This window comes from Neoarius graeffei, chromosome 21 (genome assembly GCF_027579695.1).
Source record: "Neoarius graeffei isolate fNeoGra1 chromosome 21, fNeoGra1.pri, whole genome shotgun sequence".
Taxonomy (NCBI): domain Eukaryota; kingdom Metazoa; phylum Chordata; class Actinopteri; order Siluriformes; family Ariidae; genus Neoarius; species Neoarius graeffei.
This window is the reverse complement of record NC_083589.1, coordinates 50,322,756-50,345,815: the sequence shown is the minus strand read 5'-3', so window position 1 is coordinate 50,345,815 and position 23,060 is coordinate 50,322,756. Positions and strand designations below refer to the sequence as shown.

Genomic DNA, 23,060 nt, shown 5'->3' with positions numbered 1-23,060 from the left:
TTCTGAATAAAATATGGAATTTTGAAACTTCCACATCATTGCATTCCATTTTAATTTACAATTTGTACTTTGTCCCAACTTTTTTGGAATCAGGGTTGTACTCAAGTTCAGGAATCGGACTCGAGTCCGACTCGTTCCCTAATTTTAAGGACTCATGACTTGACTTGGACTTGAGCACTGATGCCTCGGACTTGGATTCATGCATTAACTGCATTCGGACTCATAAATTAGAGCCGAGGACTCAGATTTTTTCTTGATTTTTTTTTTTTTTGTAACATGCCATAATAATTTGGCATAAGATTTTTGTATCTACATTGATTTTTATACTAATTTGGTGCAAGAGAATGCACATTCACCTGTTCATACGTCATGTTCAGGAACAAACTAATGTTAATGGTGCTAAAATGCCTGGAGAGAAGCCCCTAGGATTGTCCACTTTGATTATACAGACTTCTCGTACAGTGGGAAAAATGCACTGCTATGTGTTCCGTATGTAGAAGAACTATCGAGGAGACGACAGGGACAACCTCGAACTTCAATCGTCATTTGGTAAGACTCCACCCAGAGAAGGAAATGACATGCTATGTTCATTGCTCTGTTGATAGCGGGGCTTGATGAGCAATGAACTAGCTAGTGTTAACCCTCTCTCATGTTATTTGCCCTGTTGATAGTGGGCAGGGCTTGCTGAGCGATGAACAAGGTTTTTTTTTTTATCTGTAGCCTGTTAACTAAAAGGGGCCAGTTGAGCAGTAGCGTTAATCCAACGCAGTAGCGGAGACGGTTTCACATAAAGGCAGCAACAGACTGTCGAGGAGCATGACGTGAGGCGGGTGCTTAGGGCAGTGAACCCCAGGAAAGCTGCTGGTCCAGATGGAGTGCCGGGGAAGGTGCTCAAGGCATGTGCTGACCAGCTCTCAAGAATTTTCACTTCCATCTTCAACCTCTCCCTGTCACAAGCTGTCATCCCATACTGCCTGAAATCATCCACAATCATCCCTGTTCCAAAGAAACCTACCATAGACAGCCTCAAGGACTATCGCCCAGTCGCTCTCACACCTGTCATCACAAAGTGCTTTGAGAGGCTGGTTCAACATCATATCAAAGCATGTCTCCCTCCCAGCTTTGACCTACATCAGTGTGCCTACTGTGCAAACAGATCTACTGAAGATGCCATAGTCGCAGCTCTGCACACTGCCCTATGCCACCTGGAGCAGCAAGAGAGTTATGTGAGAATGCTCTTCGTAGACTACAGCTTGGCTTTTAACACCATCATCCCAGACATACTAGTTGTCAAGCTGTTGGACTTGGGCCTTCCCTCACTCACCTGTTCCTGGATAAAGGACTTTCTGACAAATGTCCCCAAACAGTGAAACTTGGCCTTCGCTTTTCCTCCTCCTGCACACTCAGCACCGGCTCTCCCCAGGGCTGTGTGCTGAGCCCCCTACTCTATTCTCTTTACACACACGACTGCACTCCTGCCTACCCTGGAAACACCATCGTTAAATTTGCCAATGAGACCACTGTGGTTGGGCTGATCTCAGGAGGCAATGAGGTGAACTACAGGAACGAGGTCCTGAGGTTGACAGAGTGGTGTTCAACAAACAATCTGCTACTGAACACCTCAAAAACTAAAGAAATTATTGTTGGCTTCAGGAAGAACAGGGCTGACCTCAACCCCCTTTACATCAACGGCAACTGTAGAGAGGGTCAACACCTTCAGGTATCTCGGCACCCTTATCTCTGCAGACCTCTCCTGGTCTGCAAACGCTACGGCAATCATCAAGAAGGCTCAGCAAAGACTACACTTCCTGAGGGTGCTCAGAAAGAACAACCTGGATAGTAAGCTGCTGGAGACCTTCTACAGATCCTTCATTGAGAGCCTGCTGATGTACTGCATCTCTGTGTGGTATGCCGGCTGCACTGAAGCAGACAGGAAGAGGCTGCAGAGAGTGGTTAAGACAGCGCAGAAAATCGTCAGCCACCCTCTCCCCACCTTAGACGACCTCTACAACTCTTGCTGCCTCACCAGAGCAAGAAATATTGTTAAGGACAGTTCTCACCCAAGTCATCAGTTGTTTGACCTACTGCCCTCTGGGAGGCGCTACAGGTGCATCAGGTCCAGGACTAACAGACTCAAGAACAGTTTTATCCCTAGAGCCATAACCCTACTGAATGCTAACATGCATTAAACCCACTCCTTGTTGACTGTTCCATATTATTTATTATCTATCATTAGTATCTACCTCAATAGTGCAATAATAACCAATGTAATATGCACTTTATGGTTGTTGTTTTTTTTTCCCTCTCTTCGTAGATGTCTGTTGTACGTTGTATGTTTTGGGTATTGTACTATGTTGTGGTCTAGTGGTTTTTTTCCCCCTATTTATATGTCATCTTGCACCTTAATCATCGTTAAGTCGTCTACAGACGAGCTTGACAACGGAGTCTCCAGTCGTCTCGATCCTCCATACATCTGGCCAGTTCCCCAGAACTCTCCACTCCTGCGTCTCTCCTCAGCACGTCCACGTATGTTGGGGTGGGACGTCCTCGTGCCCGTCCCCCATGTGCTGGCTCCCATAGCACCAGTCTACTGGCTGGGAGCTCTCGATGTCTATGGTAGTGACCAGCAAGCTTCATCCTCCTTGATGGCACTTTCTCACTGAGCTTTGCACCTTAAGGTTAGCTTTTAATTTCGTTGTATTTATACAATGACAATAAATCCTCATTCTGTATTTTCTACAAAGTGATCTAAGCCAAGTTTATTTTTATAGTGCATTTAACAACAGACATTGTCGCAAAGTAGCTTTACAGAATTTTAATGACTTTAAACATGAGCTAATTTTATCCCTAATCTATCCCCAAAGAGCAAGCCTGTGGCGACGGTGGCAAGGGAAAAACTCCCTCAGACGACACGAGGAAGAAACCTCGAGAGGAACCAGACTCAAAAGGGAACCCATCCTCATTTGGGCAACAACAGATAACATGACTATAACATTAACAGTTTTAACATGAAGTCAGTTTTGTTGATGTTAAAAACTCTTCATTGATGGAAACTTGAGTGCAAAACTGTTCATGACAACTGCAGTCCTAAAGTTAGCAAGTCAACTGTAGTCCTCAGCCATAAAAGTATTACTGTAAGTGTCCAGAGCGTCTTCCAAGTGTGACTTTCAACAGTCCATACGGGGCCGTCCTCCACAGGTATAAACTCTGTAAAGTCGTACTGGCTAACACTGCAGCAGTAGTTTTTGTAGCAGTAGTTTCAGTGTCACAAGCTCTGCCTCATGGAATGTCTTATTGAATGTCTTATGGACCATCTCGTAGAGTGTTTCATGGAGCAGGTCTTAGAGGATGTCATTGAGCATCTCATGGAGTTAGTCATGGACTATGTCATGAAGCATATTATGGAGTGTGTCATGCATGGCGCATCTCATGAATCGGGCTATGTTGTCAGAATGTCAAACTGCCCAAACAGTTGTTGCATGGAGAGCTGTGCCAAAGCAAGTGCTCATCTGATGGGCAGAAGAAACGCTTCAAGGACAATCTCAAAGTGTCCCTCAAAACCCGAGAAATTGATCTCAACGCCTGGGAGTCGCTTGCTCAGGATCGTCCAGCATGGCGAGCAAAGCTCACCATGTGGTGCATGTGCAGCAGAGATGAAATGCATCACTGAGGCCCAGAAGAAACGAGCTGCACGGAAGGCTCAAACTCTTGCCACCCCCACTACAGCACCCACCCACACGTGCCCAACATGTGGGTGTACCTTCAAAGCCTGGATTGGCCTCATCAGTCACCTTTAGACCCATGACCGCCACCCACCAAATTAAAGTCATGGTCATCTTCGACCCCAAAGGACAAACATCATCATCTCATCTCATGGATTGTCTCATGGATCATCTCATGGACTATCATATGTTACATCTTGTGGCACATCTCATAGAGTATCTGATGGCACATCATGGACTGGCTTATGAAGTGTCTTATGAAACATCTCATCAAGCATGTCACATAGTATCTAATGGAGTGTCTCATAAAGCATGGACCATCTTATGGACTGTCTTACTGAGTGTCCCATAGACAGTCTTATAGAGCATCTCATGGACTGTCTCATGGAGCATCTTATGGACTGTCTCATGGAGCGTCTTATGGACTGTCTCATGGAGTGTTTCACAGACTATTTGATGGAGCATCTCATAGACCATCTCACTGAGCACCTCATGAAGTGTCTCATGGAATGTGTATTATCTTTTGTGCACCAAAAGCTTCAGTATCCTGAAGGTTGCAGTCTGGTTGTCTCTCCTCAATTCTGTGTACGTGCACTCCCATGCTTCAGGTTCCAATGAGAAAACAAATGTGAAGCAATAATGTATTGCAGGCTAACTTCTTGTTTATGTCATGTTTCATTACTGAGACATGAGAACAGTTTTATATAATTATGTATCTATATAATTATATATTTTTCATTCTTGATTTCATCTTTTCTATTCCACAACTTGCCTGTCTTGACCAGAATGTGAGAGTGGTGTGTATGGATTTCCCATGAGCCAATATTTACGAGAGCAGACATGCTTCTGCGGGCGGAACGCCAGAATGTCTGCATGTCTTGTAAGTTAAAAAAAAAAAAAAGTTGGCTTTAACTTTGGTTGAAGATATTGTTCTTATTACTGATCAACTGATAGAATTATACTTGATTCACTCTCAATGCATTACAACCCACGTGGGTTATACGTCAGGCTTCTATTCTTATTTACTCGTCTTTCATTCCTAGGCTCTTGAGAGAGTATCAGTTGGAGGAGGGGTGAGTAACTCATTAAATCAATTCATGCCATTCAGCAAATGGAGAGAGATTTTGTATTACAGTAATAAGAGCATATTGAATACCAGTGCTACCATTACAGTAGAGTGGCGGGATATAAATATTCATCACTTTGTGGTTAGAGTTATGTGTTTTCAATGATTTAGCAAAAAATAAAAAATAAAAATTTACAATACTGTCCAAAGGTCTTAGGAACCCTATTTTTTTTCATACAAACTTTATCGATTTCTATTTTATGACTTCTACATTATCGAGTTGGTACAAAAACATTTTAGAGTCCAAACGTTCATTTTCCAGCACAAAATTAAATGTTACAGGAAAAAAAAAATGTTTGAATCTGAGCAGCATATTACATAAGAGAGCACTTTTCAGATTAAAAACTAAAACATAATGAAGGCTGCTGGGTTTTGGTGCAAAATTAAGAAGCGAATGTGATAAAGTGTCCAGAAGAATTTTGGCTGTTTCTGGAAGGCGCTCAGTAAAACCTACAGCTCATTTCTGCATAAACTGCACTCTTTGTACCTGAGATTACTATTTTTAATTTTTTTTTTAAGTAAAGCATTGTCTCACACCAAATATTGACTTTGTTTTATTTATTATGGCTTACTGATTACTGTTTACAGTGGTGCTTGAAAGTTTGTGAACCCTTTAGAATTTTCTATATTTCTGCATAAATATGATCTAAAACATCATCAGATTTTCACACAAGTCCTAAAAGTAGATAAAGAGAACCCAGTTAAACAAATGAGACAAAAATATTATACTTGGTCATTTATTTATTGAGGAAAATGATCCAATATTACATATCTGTGAGTGGCAAAAGTATGTGAACCTTTGCTTTCAGTATCTGGTGTGACCCTCTTCTGCAGCAATAACTGCAACTCAACATTCCCCGTAACTGTCGATCAGTCCTGCACACCGGCTTGGAGGAATTTTAGCCCGTTCCTCCGTACAGAACAGCTTCAACTCTGGGATGTTGGTGGGTTTCCTCACATGAACTGCTCGCTTCAGGTCCTTCCACAACATTTCGATTGGATTAAGGTCAGGACTTTGACTTGGCCATTCCAAAACATTCACTTTATTCTTCTTTAACCATTCTTTGGTAGAACGACTTGTGTGCTTAGGGTCGTTGTCTTGCTGCATGACTCACCTTCTCTTGAGATTCAGTTCATGGATAGATGTCCTGACATTTTCCTTTAGAATTCGCTGGTATAATTCAGAATTCATTGTTCCATCAATGATGGCAAGCCGTCCTGGCCCAGATGCAGCAAAACAGGCCCAAACCATGATACTACCACCACCATGTTTCACAGATGGGATAAGGTTCTTATGCTGTAATGCAGTGTTTTCCTTTCTCCAAATATAATGCTTCTCATTTAAACCAAAAATTTCTATTTTGATCTCATCCATCCACAAAACATTTTTCTAATAGCCTTCTGGCTTGTCCACATGATCTTTAGCAAACTGCAGATGAGCAACAATGTTCTTTTGGAGAGCAGTGGCTTTCTCCTTGCAACCCTGCCATGCACACCATTGTTGTTCAGTGTTCTCCTGATGATGGACTCATGAACATTAACATTAGCCAATGTGAGAGAGGCCTTCAGTTGCTTAGAAGTTACCCTGGGGTCCTTTGTGACCTCGCCGACTATTACACACCTTGCTCTTGGAGTGATCTTTGTTGGTTGACCACTCCTGGGGAGGGTAACAGTGGTCTTTAATCTCCTCCATTTGTACACAATCTGTCTGACTGTGGATTGGTGGAGTCCAAACTCTTTAGAGATGATTTTGTAACCTTTTCCAGCCTGATGAGCATCAACAACGCTTTTTCTGAGGTCCTCAGAAATCTCCTTTGTTCATGCCATGATACACTTCCACAAACATGTGTTGTGAGGATCAGACTTTGATAGATCCCTGTTCTTTAAATACAACAGGGTGCCCACTCACACCTGATTATCATCCCATTGATTGAAAACACCAGACTCTAATTTCACCTTAAAATTAACTGCTAATCCTAGAGGTTCACATACTTTTGCCACTCCCAGATATGTAATATTGGATCATTTTCCTCAATAAATAAATGACCAAGTATAATATTTTTGTCTCATTTGTTTAACTGGGTTCTCTTTATCTACTTTTAGGACTTGTGTGAAAATCTGATGATGTTTTGGGTCATATTTATACAGAAATATAGAAAATTCTAAAGGGTTCACAAACTTTCAAGCACCACTGTATAGTATTTTTTTAAATGTTGAAACATTTCATTTCCTTATTTTTAAGCCATTTTTGGTCTACAGCATTTCTTTACATGTGCCAAAGACTTTTGCACAGTACTGTATAATTAGGCATTTACAGTGGTGCTTGAAAGTTTGTAAACCCTTTCGAATTTTCTATATTTCTGAATAAATATGACCGAAAACATCATCAGATTTTCACACAAGTCCTAAAAGTAGATAAAGAGAACCCAGTTAAACAAATGAGACAAAAATATTATACTTGGTCATTTATTTATTGAGGAAAATGATCCAATATTACATATCTGTGAGTGGCAAAAGTATGTGAACCTCTAGGATTAGCAGTTAATTTGAAGGTGAAATTAGAGTCAGGTGTTTTCAATCAATGGGATGACAATCAGGTGTGAGTGGGCACCCTGTTTTATTTAAAGAACAGGAATCTATCAAAGTCTGATCTTCACAACACATGTTTGTGGAAGTGTATCATGGCACGAACAAAGGAGATTTCTGAGGACCTCAGAAAAAGTGTTGTTGATGCTCATCAGGCTGGAAAAGGTTACAAAACCATCTCTAAAGAGTTTGGACTCCATCAATCCACAGTCAGACAGATTGTGTACAAATGGAGCAAATTCAAGACCATTGTTACCCTCCCCAGGAGTGGTCGACCAACAAAGATCACTCCAAGAGCAAGGCGTGCAATAGTCAGCGAGGTCACAAAGGACCCCAGGGTAACTTCTAAGCAACTGAAGGCCTCTCTCACATTGGCTAATGTTAATGTTCATGAGTCCACCATCAGGAGAACACTGAACAACAATGGTGTGCCTGGCAGGGTTGCAAGGAGAAAGCCACTGCTCTCCAAAAAGAACATTGCTGCTTGTCTGCGGTTTGCGAAAGATCACGTGGACAAGCCAGAAGGCTATTGGAAAAAAATTTTTGTGGATAGATGAGATCACAATAGAACTTTTTGGTTTAAATGAGAAGCGTTATGTATTTGGAGAAAGGAAAATACTGCATTCCAGCATAAGAACCTTATCCCATCTGTGAAACATGGTAGTGGTAGTATCATGGTTTGGACCTGTTTTGCTGCATCTGGGCCAGGACGGCTTGCCATCATTGATGGAACAATGAATTCTGAATTATACCAGCGAATTCTAAAGGAAAATGTCAGGACATCTGTCCATGAACTGAATCTCAAGAGAAGGTGGGTCATGCAGCAAGACAATGGCCCTAAGCACACAAGTCGTTCTACCCAAGAATGGTTAAAGAAGAATAAAGTGAATGTTTTGGAATGGCCAAGTCAAAGTCCTGACCTTAATCCAATCGAAATGTTGTGGAAGGACCTGAAGCGAGCAGTTCATGTGAGGAAACCCACCAACATCCCAGAGTTGAAGCTGTTCTGTACAGAGGAATGGGCTAAAATTCCTCCAAGCCGGTGTGCAGGACTGATCAACAGTTACCGCAAACGTTTAGTTGCAGTTATTGCTGCAACTAAACACCCGATACTGAAAGCAAAGGCTCACATACTTTAGCCACTCACAGATATGTAATATTGGATCATTTTCCTCAATAAATAAATGACCAAGTATAATATTTTTGTCTCATTTGTTTAACTGGGTTCTCTTTATCTACTTTTAGGACTTGTGTGAAAATCTGATGATGTTTTAGGTCATATTTATGCAGAAATATAGAAAATTCGAAAGGGTTCACAAACTTTCAAGCACCACTGTAAACACAAAGATTTTCTAATTACCATGTCCACCTCTTCTTCGTCTCAGCTTCCTATGGAATCGCTCTTCTATCGGGCTGTTCTTCATGTTATTTTACAGGATCACTATGATGCACATAAGAGGTACCTACAATATGAGATATTATACACACAGTACATTTCAGTACAAATGTTTGCATCCTTTTTTTCTTGCAAAACTGTGAAAGCACCAGGGCTTTACTGTAAAAGTAGAAATAGACCTTGAGTTTTGAATCATTGCTTTTTTTTTTTTACTCTGACAGTGTATAATAAAGCAATAAACCATGCAAGTTAGTGTATGTATAGTGATTTTATTAAGGATAAGGGTCTTCTAAAATCTCCTTACCCATAAAGATTAAGGTATTCCATGGCCAGAAGAACAACTTAAGTATAACTGTTTTATTGGTTTAAAACCTGATGCATTTATACAGAATTGATTTACTGTGATGTGGTCACATGTATATCGAGGATTTTACGATGGTTTTGAATATTATAAATCATGCAATAATAACATGTTTGCAACATCATCCTGATCGGCTTTCTTGTTTGCAGCGAGAAACGTGTTGGGAACGTTTATGCCAAAGTGTCCTCATTTGTGGACTACGTGAGGAGAGCTCTCAGGAAACTGGATTTGGACGATTCAAAGGTCAGATGTGATGACACTGAAAATGAAAGAGAGACACAACTTAATTTTATTTTCCTTAGAACTCAAGACCATGTCATAATTCTGCTACTTTTTGTCAGATGTATTATAATCTGGGTTATATGATAATCCTGGTATATTTTTTTCCTAAACTCAATATATTCATTTATATTTAAAGCTAGACGGCCTCTCGATTTCATAAAATCGGGGAAATTTAGTTCCCGCTGAAATTTGGTCATTGTGATACACTACCGTTCAAAAGTTTGGGGTCACCCAGACAATTTTGTGTTTTCCATGAAAAGTCACACTTTTATTTACCACCATAAGTTGTAAAATGAATAGAAAATATAGTCAAGACATTTTTTCTGGCCATTTTGAGCATTTAATCGACCCCACAAATGTGATGCTCCAGAAACTCAATCTGCTCAAAGGAAGGTCAGTTTTATAGCTTCTCTAAAGAGCTCAACTGTTTTCAGCTGTGCTAACATGATTGTACAAGGGTTTTCTAATCATCCATTAGCCTTCTGAGGCAATGAGCAAACACATTGTACCATTAGAACACTGGAGTGAGAGTTGCTGGAAATGGGCCTCTATACACCTATGGAGATATTGCACCAAAAACCAGACATTTGCAGCTAGAATAGTCATTTACCACATTAGCAATGTATAGAGTGGATTTCTGATTAGTTTAAAGTGATCTTCATTGAAAAGAACAGTGCTTTTCTTTCAAAAATAAGGACATTTCAAAGTGACCCCAAACTTTTGAACGGTAGTGTAGTGTATGTTTATTTCTGTTATATACAGTGTGTGTGTGTGTATATAATATATATATATATATATATATATATATATATATATATATATACAGGCCATTCTGTGGCTGGGATGTTGTTTAATTTGAGGGGATTCCCTAGCAACTAATGTGCATGAACTCTCTCACTTCGTGCAGTCAAGCAAACAGAGGAAGTCCGTGTGCGCATGCGCAAGTTCACCTTCTTCTTTTGGGTTTTACGGCAGCTGCCATCCACAGTGTTGCATTACTGCCATCTACAGGTTTACCTTTGACCGTGCACTGACAGTTCCATCATTCTGTCGCTAAATGAACAGCTGATCACACCGAGGTGCTCGCTGACCGCCGATATTTATTAGTTTGGTCCTGCATTTCCTTTCCTTCGCAACGTAACGTCTTTTCTTCTCGCTTTCTGTTACTGTAGTCGGTCTTTCACGTTTCATTCGCGTCCTCCATTTTTCTCTCCTTTTTCAAATTTGCATCCCACAATGCTTTGCATGAACAGGGAAAGCCCACCATGTGATACATGACGTAGTATCTTGAATTGGGTCATGGTGAAGCAGGAAAAAATAGCAGAGAATTTAGGGCCACGCGGTCCTAAATTCATTAATTGTTCGATTTAAAAAAAACTAATAAAATTGGAAGTCTGTGATTTGAATTCAATAGCTTTCAGTCCACTAAACAAAAATAACTGGGTGTTGGGGAAAATTCTTTTTATGACCTACACTTGAAAAATCTGAAAGGCAGTCTAGCTTTAATGAAATTAAGTCAAATAAAGAAATAAATAAATGTAGATGTCTTACAGGTAAAATGATATTTTTAAATAATTCCAAGAGATAAATATTTTGTTAAACTGTAATGTGACAGTCTTGAATTTTATTCTGTCAGTCCGTTTTCATACATGTCGTTTTGTAAACTATGCATTTCTCATGATTGATTTTAGGATTTGCTTCTTATGTCCAAATTTTCTTTTTTTTATGTGTCTCTGATTCTTCTTCGTCAGCTCTCAGACAATGTGATTCAGAGTTACCATGACCTGTACATCTCTAGGATGAATGAGATGGTGGCCTTCAACATGGTGAGCTCCGTTTCAGGGCCTTTGGTCCAAACTATATCGAAGACAGTTTGTATTTACAATGTATAATATATACAGTGGGGTCCAAAAATATTTTTTCTTCATTTAAAATTGGAACTAAACAGAAGTTTATAGAAATTTGAAATATTTCAAAGAAAGAGAGTAAATGTTCAGTATCTTGCATCTTTAATATTCAAGGTTCTGCACTATTTCTCGGTCCCTATTTAAATGCCAACAGATCTGTAAGATTGACCATGTTAACTGCTTTGTAGAAAAGGTCAGATTTTCCTCATGCCTCATCTCTTGAATCATCTATTGAATCAAGAGAAGTAAAAATAGAAACATTTTCATTCGCGGTCTCAGACTTTTGGACACCACTGTACATAATGAGAACTATTATCGAATTAAAGACAAAAAAGAAAACAGAAATTATAATTCACGTATTTCAGAGTGCAGTTGCTCTGGATGGGATTTTAATGTGAATTTTGAATAGGAGGCACTTTAAAAGAACATGGAGTCAGACCAGGATGCTAGTCTACATGCAACACTACATTTTTTTTTTCATCCTGTCTACACGTGCATGGTGCCATCACCAAAAATCAGAAGACAATTAGAAACAGGCAAAAGTTAGTACATTTTAAAAGAAAATTACAAAACAAACAGGAATTTATTTTAAATGACTGAATCGAAGGAATAAACTATCAATATAAAAGATCTTTTTTTTATTTCAGAGTCTATTTAACAGTTATTCCATGAAATCAAGTCGTACATGAGCTGATAGCCAATGAGGAGCGTAGCACCGAGTTGTCTATAAGCCATGTACGACGAGATTGAGTGGAATAACTGTTTTATTCTGTCCACATTCACTGGATTTTGAGAAACAGAGCATTTTTATTTGTATTTTTTGCAAATTCAATAAATAAAAACTTGATACAAAACATCCAACAAAATAATTTCCACTTAGAATGTAAACAAACCGCTGAAATGACAACCACAATTTGTGAAAAATGCGATAATAATTCTTGAAAAATAAAAAAAGATACGTTTTTACCATCAAATTCTTTTATTTCATATTTTGTTGCTTTTTTTTTTTTTGTATTTTTTGGAATTTTTTTTTTCGAGCTGAGTTTTTATTTCATCCTCGGTTGGTTCAGCAACACAGTCCGCCATTTTGTTTTTCTCTACTCATGGTATATGAGCTGATATCCTAGTAGTAGAGTAGCCAGTCAGAGCGTGTGATTGCTCATATCCAGTGAATGTGGATAGAATAATTAGTATTATTCAGACGGGACAAGATATCTGTTATGTTATGTCAGTGTAGGATGTCTAATTATTTGAAGCGATTTGTACATTCTCAATACGATACAAGATCTTGGTATAAATTAATTCATACTCTCCAAACGATCATTACTAGAATGTATTCTTTATAATATTTCATTGCTTGGCATTTTAAACCTGGTCAAATTTGGTTTGGTTTGGGCAGACAATACTAAAGAGTGCTTCCTGGAGTGCAAGGGCGTAAAAACGGTGTTGATATTGGTGGGGACATAATTTGGCCAAGCGCCCCAGTGCGCCATGGTTGTCGCACGAAATGTGGCCTACACTGCACAAATGATTGGTTGTCCATTCCTTTGTGTTATTTTGATTTTTAGCACCAGGTACACTTAGACTTAGGCTAACATCTGCATGTATACGGGCAATACATTATCACACAGAGAAAGTGGACATTGAAGTTGCTGTGAATTTCGCTGTAGTGGATGACCTACCCAAAATACAACAACACAATCAATCAAAATTATGTGCTGCTGCTTCATTTTTACACAACTTTTACTATTTTCACACATTTGAAACATCATGTGCTTCCTTTTGAGTTACTGCAATTTCAGAATCTGGAAGTAATGTAGGTATGGGTGGGAGAAGTGTGAAGAGTTTTGGTAGTTGTAGTGCATTTTGCAAAAATGTTTATTCATTAAGTTGAAAGGGTTAAGTGACAATTGTTTCACATTTTTACATTTTCACATTTTATTGCAGAGGTTACATACATACGCATATACACATGCATATATACATATGCATATACATGCAAACAATGAGCAAGAAAAAAGTAAATATAAGTAAACATTTAGCATTACCTACAAGCATTTATTAGTGTGTGTGTGTGAGAGAGAGAGCGCTTGGCAGAAGAAAACGTCACTGTCTGAAGAGGTTCTCTAACAAGGCTATTTTGTTTTGAATAGCTTACCGTTGACTGGGTAAAATAATGTCTTATGTCCTCCTTACGTTTTCTTTTATTGCCCGACATCACTGCCTGTGTGCTGTTTTGCTGTAGCAGCGAGCTGGATGCTGATTTTACCGCTTGCTACTGCTTACAGCCAATGACAACAAAAAACCATAGCAACGTCAAGGCAACGGGAGGTGGGCCAATCAAAGCTTCATAAAGCTTTTTTACCTGTCCCCACCAATAGTCAGCCGTCTTTGAGAGGTCTGTTCACAACTGAAAATCAGCTGGAAGCGATACCGCGTTTGGTGTTTTTATTCAGCGTTTCCCGCATCGCGGCTTCTCCATTCAAAAATGGTATGGACATTTTAAACTCCGCTGAATATTGGTATGGACGTGTCCATACCGTCCATACGCATTTTTACACCCATGCTGGAGTGTCTTCATACATAAGAAAAAGTGTGATGTGTCTCTTTTTCCCATGTAAAATAATGGACTCTTTACTAACATGCCAATTCAGACAGGATATACAGTACCTGGAGTTATTTTTACAGATCATTTAAAAGTAGTACAGTATTTTAAAGACTGCATGGACACAGGAATGTGTAAATGTGTAACCTGTAAAAAATTATAGACGTGAACGATTTGGCTGGACTTGACTGAGTGATACTACTGGAGATAACCCTGTCCAAATAAGGCTTTTAAAACACACATATTAGTATTTTATCAGAATATAGAACATTTGTAGGTGTTTATCTATATTACGGGGGGGTGAGCAAAAGAAAAAAACCCTAAATAAATGGCGTTTGACTCTGTTGTGTTCGCTCTCAGTTAAAGGTGACTTTGGCTCCATGTATTGAAGGTCTTATCCTGCTGGACCGTCTGTGCTACTTGAAGGAACAGGTAATGAAGCCAGCAATACTGGAATCTGTTGGAGAAATCAGTAGCCCGGGACAGTCTTTGCTGTCAGCTTTTCACTCATTGTTGTCTAAGAATGTTAAACTACATAGCTATTCATGACTGATCTGCAGCAACAGATATAGCACTATGGATATCGATATAGTGTCCATGCGCCTCTCTAAACTATTAATTTTATATGAAATGATATGCTTTAACAGGAGAATGTGTCCTACTCCACCCTGGTCCAGCTCTTCAACCCACTCCTGTCCCCCAGATGTTACGCTATTGTTGGAATAAAGGGGCGTGGTATTCGATAAAGCCCAAATATGCTTTACGTCAAGTCTGATTTTTATTGTAGTACTATTATTGTTTTAATTAAACACTCCAATTTTTATATTTTCATTGTATATTCATGTCTTAATTGCCATCTTCTATTATAAACATTGTCACATTTAAGGATCTGTATATTATTATAAAATAATGATTTAAACATAAGACATTTCTGGTTTATTTTTTGCGATATTATTCATTCTAACTTAACTCAGAACCAAAAGGATCTCACTGTAAAACATTTCAAATTGGTTTAACTTGGAAATGCAAGTTCACCTGCTGCCTTGAAAATGCAAGTTACACTACCGTTCAAAAGTTTGGGGTCACTTTGAAATGTCCTTATTTTTGAAAGAAAAGCACTGTTCTTTTCAATGAAGATCACTTTAAACTAATCAGAAATCCACTCTATACATTGCTAATGTGGTAAATGACTATTCTAGCTGCAAATGTCTGGTTTTTGGTGCAATATCTACATACGGTAGGTGTATAGAGGCCCATTTCCAGCAACTCTCACTCCAGTGTTCTAATGGTACAATGTGTTTGCTCATTGCCTCAGAAGGCTAATGGATGATTAGAAAACCCTTGTACAATCATGTTAGCACAGCTGAAAACAGTTGAGCTCTTTAGAGAAGCTATAAAACTGACCTTCCTTTGAGCAGATTGAGTTTCTGGAGCATCACATTTGTGGGGTCGATTAAATGCTCAAAATGGCCAGAAAAAATGTCTTGACTATATTTTCTATTCATTTTACAACTTATAGTGGTAAATAAAAGTGTGACTTTTCATGGAAAACACACAATTGTCTGGGTGACCCCAAACTTTTGAACGGTAGTGTAACTCAATTTGACGATTGTTTCAATTCAGAAAAAGTCTCAACTAGTCAAGACAACTAAGTAATTCAAGTCTAACCTTTGAAAACTTGCACAGATTAGTTCAAATTAAAACACTTTTCAGAGCTCATTGAGTTAAAGAGGAAAAGTAAGTGGACGTAAGTAAACAAGGCTGAAATGTTTTACAGTGCTTTTTTGAAAGTTCCTGTTTGAATCACATTTACTCAGTGTATAGTCCAGATAGCTACAGCTACAAGCTAAAAGTGTTTATGAATACAAAAATCATCTGTTCAAGAAAATAAATCTTATTTGAGCTTTGCTGCACTTATCTGCATGTGCTGTTTTTCTTTAAACATGTACTGATGCTAGGATTGGCAGCAATAAGCTAATCCATATATAAAAGTCACTAAAGGATTTTAATCAAATTATGGTAGTATTATAGTTATGGCAAAATAATCATTCCTGGGTTAGTGTGATATGGCCTAATGTGAAGTGGAGTTAACTGTTTTTACCACAGAGTTGATTATTTAAATAATATTGTCTGGTGTTGAGTGATATATCCGATATATTCCATTCAGCTAGCATGATATTGATCTCATCTTCAATTCATTCAATATCATGCTAGCTGAATGGAATATATCTGATATACCATGAAAAAAAGCCATTATTATTATTATTATCTCATCTCATTATCTCTAGCCGCTTTATCCTGTTCTACAGGGTCGCAGGCAAGCTGGAGCCTATCCCAGCTGACTACAGGCGAAAGGCGGGGTACACCCTGGACAAGTCACCAGGTCATCACAGGGCTGACACATAGACACAGACAACCATTCACACTCACATTCACACCTACGGTCAATTTAGAGTCACCAATTAACCTAACCTGCATGTCTTTGGACTGTGGGGGAAACCGGAGCACCCGGAGGAAACCCACGCGGACATGGGGAGAACATGCAAACTCCGCACAGAAAGGCCCTCGCTGGCCACGGGGCTCGAACCCAGACCTTCTTGCTGTGAGGCGACAGCGCTAACCACTACACCACCGTGCCGCCCTATTATTATTATTATTATTATTACACATACATACACATTCCTTCTGGGTGTTCAACACGTCTTTCTCTTTCAAAATTCTCTTCTATATTTAACGAAGCAAACCTGGCGGCCATGTTTGTTTACAAATTGTCACAGTCGCTCGCTAGTACGGAAGTTTTACGTTTCCGACATGTGACGTCATGTTGTCTTGACAACCATGCAATATCGTAAACCATATTCAACGCTTATTCTTCATTGGGTAGAGTGACACAATACACGTAGGATAAGCGATATGCTAACAATATTGCATCCTATCAAACCAAATGAATGAAACCCATGAGTAAGGAATAGAATACATGATTTTATTCCATCGAAAAAGTGTTCTGTATGTATAATTATTATCAATAACAGCATGCATTGAGATGCTTTCTTCCTCTTATACCACACCAATTTGCCAATGATTACAATGTATTATTTATTAAAGAATGCCACAGACTTTTTATCCATTTATGGTTACGTTTCATGTTATGGAATGTTCCATGAATCAAGTTAGTTCCTTTTATCACTTGTGATTGAACGGCTATAAATGAATGTTTCCTCATTAGCCTTTCTTTTTGTTTGTATCTTGCAGTTAATGAGACAAAAAATAAAATTGTAATGTTGTCGAGAAACCCAAAAAAAATAAATTTGTTCTGAAGGCTTTTCCGTGGTAGAAAAGTTACTTTAAACTTTAGAGTGTTACAAAGTGCTGACACTGGAGACTCCTTCCAAAGCTATTTATGTGGCATGTTCATCATACAAGTTGCTACTACTGAGGTTTTTCACCTGACGTCACAGGGTCACGTGACGCCCCGGTGTCCGCCATTTTGAAGGTCAAGCTAGCTAATGTCAACAACATAGTAGCTAGTATGTTACTGTAGTAATGTTTACGTTCAGTCATTTGGATGACTGTTAAAACCTTTCAGTCTCAAGTTTTTCCTTTACTGTATTTACTAGTTTACTGTAATTATGATCCGGCAGCTATTTACACCGGATCCAGTGTAAATAGCTGCCGGAGCGCGCTCCGGCTTGCTCCCCCTCAAATTAAGCAGCGCGCTCCGGCTTGCTCCCGGAGTGCTCCGGCCGAGGTTCCGGAGCGCGCGCCGGCTTGCTCCCCCTCAAATTAAGCAGCGCGCTCCGACTTGCTCCCAGAGTGCTCCGGCCGAGGTTCCAGAGCGTGCTCCGGCTTGCTCCCCCTCAAATTAAGCAGCGCGCTCCGGCTTGCTCCCGGAGTGGTCTGGGAGCAAGCCGGAGCGCGCTGCTTAATTTGAGGGGGAGCAAGCCGGAGTGCGCTCCGGCAGCTATTTACACTGGATCTGGTGTAAATAGCTGCCGGATCATAATTACAGTAAACTAGTAAATACAGTAAAGGAAAAACTTGAGGCTGAAAGGTTTTAACAGTCATCCAAATGACTGAACGTAAACATTGCTACAGTAACATACCAGCTACTATGTTGTTGACATTAGCTAGTGCTAACAGCTAGCTGCTAGTACACTGCTACAACACAGACACTGACCCTAATAATACAGTTCTTGGTCATTGCCTGGTAACAGCAAATTTATAACGGGCCATGTCTCAACAGACTAAGAAGTTATTTCAATGACATTTAATAACATTTTGTTTATCCTGAGGACCGAAAGTAAATGAAAATGTGAACAAACCTTAGCTGTAATAAGATGGCGACCACCGGCTCCAGGGACGACCCGCTGATGTAGGCATGTTACCCAGCCTGACACAAAATATTTGTAGGCATCCAAACTCTTATACGCTTTCAGATCAATACCTGTGTATGGCGATGGGTTTTTAACGACATAGGTATACAGATCATGTGGGCCGAAGTCAGGTAAAGACGAGGGCTTCGTGTACTTCCGTACGTCAGTGAACAATCCTGGTGGAAGCAGGTAAACGTCGTTCTCTAAGCCTGCTAACCTCAATTTTTGCAAATACCTCTCCCTCTGCTCGCCCTGTAAATGCCCTACGTCGCTGGATAGTGAAGGTGTTTTCTGCATCTCGCTCCTTTTTCTTTTATGTTTTTCGTTTGTCGCCTTCCTCGCATTCAAACTGATTCGAGCCGTGACGTCCAAAATGGCAGCCTAACGATGCATCACATGACTTGGTCACGTGGGTGAAAAACCTCAATAGAAACAGTGATGTCTATAAACCTGTCATTTGCCTTGCAGACAGCATTACTGTCAGCGCTGTTCAAAATTAGAAACTTAATCAACACCTTCTGACTTCAACACCTTCAGAACTGAGAATTGAACTGTGTTGTGGCATTAACCAGTTGAAGAAATGAGCTATGGTTTGTTCTTGATGATAATTTGATAATTACACTACATTGAGTCACACAACCAAACATCAAAGCTGTATTATTTGAATGCACCCTAACCCTATGTTATTAATGGCTGAAATAGGATTAAGGTCTTAAATGTACATAGGTTTAGACTGTGGTATGTTTGTCATATGCAGCCCACAAATGCATCACCTAAGAAGGTCTCTTCTACTGATGGACTTTGGCTAAACAGTTCCTCTATTCATTCTTCAGTTACCCTGTTTATAAAGTAAAAACATGCTCATCCGCTGAATTTTGGATGTTGTTGGGCTTTGTACTAAGTGCTGCTATTGTTATTCGTGATGACTCTTGCTGTTTACTCTACTGCTTCTATCAACACGTTCATTTATCACAATGTAGTTCAGATATCCGTCAGCAGTCTCGGAGATAGAGCAGCTCTCTTCGGGATGTTTGTGCTGTGAAAAGGTCATGACTCAGTTTTGACACACTGCACTTGTGTTAGTGTAATCATTCCAGGCTGTGGTCATTCTCACAGCACAAACCAAGCAAATCATACTTTTTAAATATCCTGTTGTGTATTATGTTGAAGGGCGGCACGGTGGTGTAGTGGTTAGCGCTGTCGCCTCACAGCAAGAAGGTCCTGGGTTCGAGCCCCGTGGCCGGCGAGGGCCTTTCTGTGCGGAGTTTGCATGTTCTCCCCGTGTCCGCGTGGGTTTCCTCCGGGTGCTCCGGTTTCCCCCACAGTCCAAAGACATGCAGGTTAGGTTAACTGGTGACTCTAAATTGACCGTAGGTGTGAATGTGAGTGTGAATGGTTGTCTGTGTCTATGTGTCAGCCCTGTGATGACCTGGCGACTTGTCCAGGGTGTACCCCGCCTTTTGCCCGTAGTCAGCTGGGATAGGCTCCAGCTTGCCTGCGACCCTGTAGAAGGATAAAGCGGCTAGAGATGATGAGATGTATTATGTTTTTTTTTTTTTTAAAGATATTTTTTTGGGCTTTTTGCACCTTTATTGGATAGGACAGTGCAGAGACAGGAAATGAGCGGGAGAGAGAGAGACGGGAAGGGATCGGGAAATGACCTCGGGCCGGAATCGAACCCGGGTCGCCCGCATTCATGGTATGGCGCCTTAACCACCTGAGCCACGACGCCCCCGAGATGTATTATGTTGCCGTTATGGTATTGATGACCTATTGAAAACTACCACCAGCTAGCACATACACATTTGTGTTACTGTCTCACATATATACACACTCACCGGCCCCTTTAATAGGAACTTGTTCTTGATTCTTGGGTGGCACGGTGGTGTAGTGGTTAGCACTGTCGCCTCACAGCAAGAAGGTTCTGGGTTCGAGCCCAGCGGCCGACGGGGACATGGAGCTTGCATGTTCTCCCCGTGTATGCATGGGTTTCCACCGGGTGCTCCGGTTTCCCCCACGGTTCAAAGACACATGGTTAGGTTAACATGGCAGCTTTGGGCTGAAGTGCCCTTGAACAAGGCACCTAACTCCCAACTACTCCCCAGGTGCTGTAGCATGGCTGCCCACTGCTCTGAGTATGTGTGTGTGCTCATTGCTCACTTGTGTGTGTTCACTGCTTCAGATGGGTTAAATGCAGAGGATAAATTTCACTGTGCTTGATTGTGCGTGTGACAAATAAAGGCTTCTTCTATTCTAAGATTCCTGTTCTTGGCTGCAGGAATGGAACCCAATGTGGTCTTCTGCTGTTGCATGCTGAGATGCTTTTCTGCTCTCCACGGTTGTAGAGAGTTGCTATGAGTTACTATATCCTTCTTGGCGGCTCAAACCATTTCATCTGGCCATTTTCCTCTGACCTCTCTTATCAACAAGGCGTTTGTTTCCACCCACAGAACTGTCGCTCACTCAATGTTTTTTGTTTATCGCACCATTCTGTGTAAACTCTAGAGACTTTTGTGTGTGAAAACCCCAGGAGATCAGCAGTTTCTGAAATACTCAAAGAAACCAGTCCATCCGGCTCAAACCAACACCCATGCCACAGTGAAAGTCACACTCTGAGATCACAATTTTTCCTATTCTGATGTTTGAAGAGGTGAACATTAGCTGAAGCTCTTGATTTGTATCTGCATGATTTGATGCATTGTGCTGCTGTCAAGGGATCGGCTGATTAGATAACTGCAGAAAACAGCAGGCGGATGGGTGTACCGTACACAAAGGGACACTTCCACACAAGCCCTCACTCTTATAAAGTAATAATAGCTTAATTAGATTTGCAGTGTTTTCCCAAGTAGACAGAATAACAAGCACTTGGAAACAGGTATGGGGTTAACATGCATAAAATCAACACCATCAAACGACAAGGTTCTGTTTCCTGACCTGTTGCTAAATCAGGATTTGAGACACATACAGGATATGATGTTATGATGCAATGTACGCAATCCCTTCCATGGAAATAGCAATGCCAAGGGAAACAGTCTAATTCCTTTTTCAATCTCCTTATTGTTCCCAGATCCTAGTTTTGCAATGATGGTGTAAAGAGAAGGAATCTTTGGAAGCAAAGAGGAAGAGAAATGATGAATGTTTTTCTCATAGGAGGAATCATTACATTTAATGTTTTATAATACCTCTATAAACACAGACAGATGTTTTGTTCCTGCGTTACAACAGACCCGATTCTGTTTTTTTTTTCAGATTATTATCTTTGTTTGCATTATAGAAATGTACTATAAAGGCTAAAAATAAATGAATCAAATAAATTGTTTCTTCTGTCTTGCCTCCGCCTCACTGCTAGCAAGAACACATGACTACAAACTTCTCACTGTTTAGCGCTGTGTAAAATAGCTGTGTGTTGTGTAGGGAATAAAACAAGACAGGGTGTGTTAGATACTGTATCTCATCATCTCTAGCCGCTTTATCCTGTTCTACAGGGTCGCAGGCAAGCTGGAGCCTATCCCAGCTGACTACGGGTGAAAGGCGGGGTACACCCTGGACAAGTCGCCAGGTCATCACAGGGCTGACACATAGACACAGACAACCATTCACACTCACACCTACAGTCAATTTAGAGTCACCAGTTAACCTAACCTGCATGTCTTTGGACTGTGGGGGAAACCGGAGCACCCGGAGGAAACCCACGCGGACACCATGCAAACTCCGCACAGAAAGGCCCTCGCCGGCCACGGGGCTCGAACCCGGACCTTCTTGCTGTGAGGCGACAGCGCTAACCACTACACCACCGTGCCACCCTTGTGTTAGAAATGTTATGGGAAAATAATCAATGGGCTGGTGTGATGTAGCCTGACCAACACAGAGAGTTACTGTTACCACCCTGAAGTTGATTATTTTCCAATAACTGCCCTTCCTAAAGTGTTTTATTAATTTGCGCTAGCAGCGGTAGCACAAATTGTTACTCTCGCTCAGGATCTTTCTACTTTATTATTCTTATTCTTGTTGTTATTATCATTAACCTCCTAACAGTTTTAGGATGCTATTTCTCCCTCAGTTTTCAACCAATCCTCACCAAATTTCACAAGAAGAATACCTCTGGGCTAAATTAATTTGCTGTGACCTTTAGTGCTGATCCAGATCACCGAACTGGAATGATCCATGAAAAACGGATTTTTTTCCATCACTGTCATTCTCTATCACTTACCATAGGGTGCGGTGACCAGACGTCCCAGTTTGTAAGAGTTAGTGCAAATCACTGTGACTTTAGTCACAGTATCTATCTAGTTTGTCTTCCTATAGCACTTTGGCAAAGATTAAACGTTTTTATTTATTTAAAATGACATGCCGTACTGGGCAGCACGGTGGTGTAGTGGTTAGCTCTGTCGCCTCACAGCAAGAGGGTCCGGGTTCGAGCCCCGTGGCTGACGAGGGCCTTTCTGTGCGGAGTTTGCATGTTCTCCCCGTGTCCGCGTGGGTTTCCTCCGGGTGCTCCGGTTTCCCCCACAGTCCAAAGACATGCAGGTTAGGTTAACTCATCTCATCTCGTTATCTGTAGCCGCTTTATCCTGTTCTACAGGGTCGCAGGCAAGCTGGAGCCTATCCCAGCTGACTACGGGCGAAAGGCAGGGTACACCCTGGACAAGTCGCCAGGTCATCACAGGGCTGACACATAGACACAGACAACCATTCACACTCA

General features: G+C 40.6%; 1 protein-coding gene across 2 annotated transcripts in view; it reads left to right on the top strand.

The window, feature by feature from the left end:
- The window catches only part of mettl25 (methyltransferase like 25), a 36,688-nt gene extending 20,828 nt beyond the window's left edge, over positions 1 to 15,860 (top strand). Inside the window, exons 6-12 of one of the 2 annotated variants that reach the window (XM_060903314.1) lie at positions 4,508 to 4,602; positions 4,766 to 4,795; positions 8,820 to 8,893; positions 9,341 to 9,434; positions 11,225 to 11,299; positions 14,346 to 14,417; positions 14,633 to 15,860. In XM_060903314.1, coding sequence (XP_060759297.1) covers positions 4,508 to 4,602; positions 4,766 to 4,795; positions 8,820 to 8,893; positions 9,341 to 9,434; positions 11,225 to 11,299; positions 14,346 to 14,417; positions 14,633 to 14,731 — 539 coding nt within the window. In that variant the 3' untranslated portion in view covers positions 14,732 to 15,860. Of the gene's footprint in view, positions 1 to 2,427; positions 2,679 to 2,864; positions 4,308 to 4,507; positions 4,603 to 4,765; positions 4,796 to 8,819; positions 8,894 to 9,340; positions 9,435 to 11,224; positions 11,300 to 14,345; positions 14,418 to 14,632 lie in introns of those variants that run through there. The other variant, XR_009651015.1, reaches the window with a different exon arrangement.
- Positions 15,861 to 23,060: the final 7,200 nt, after the last annotated feature.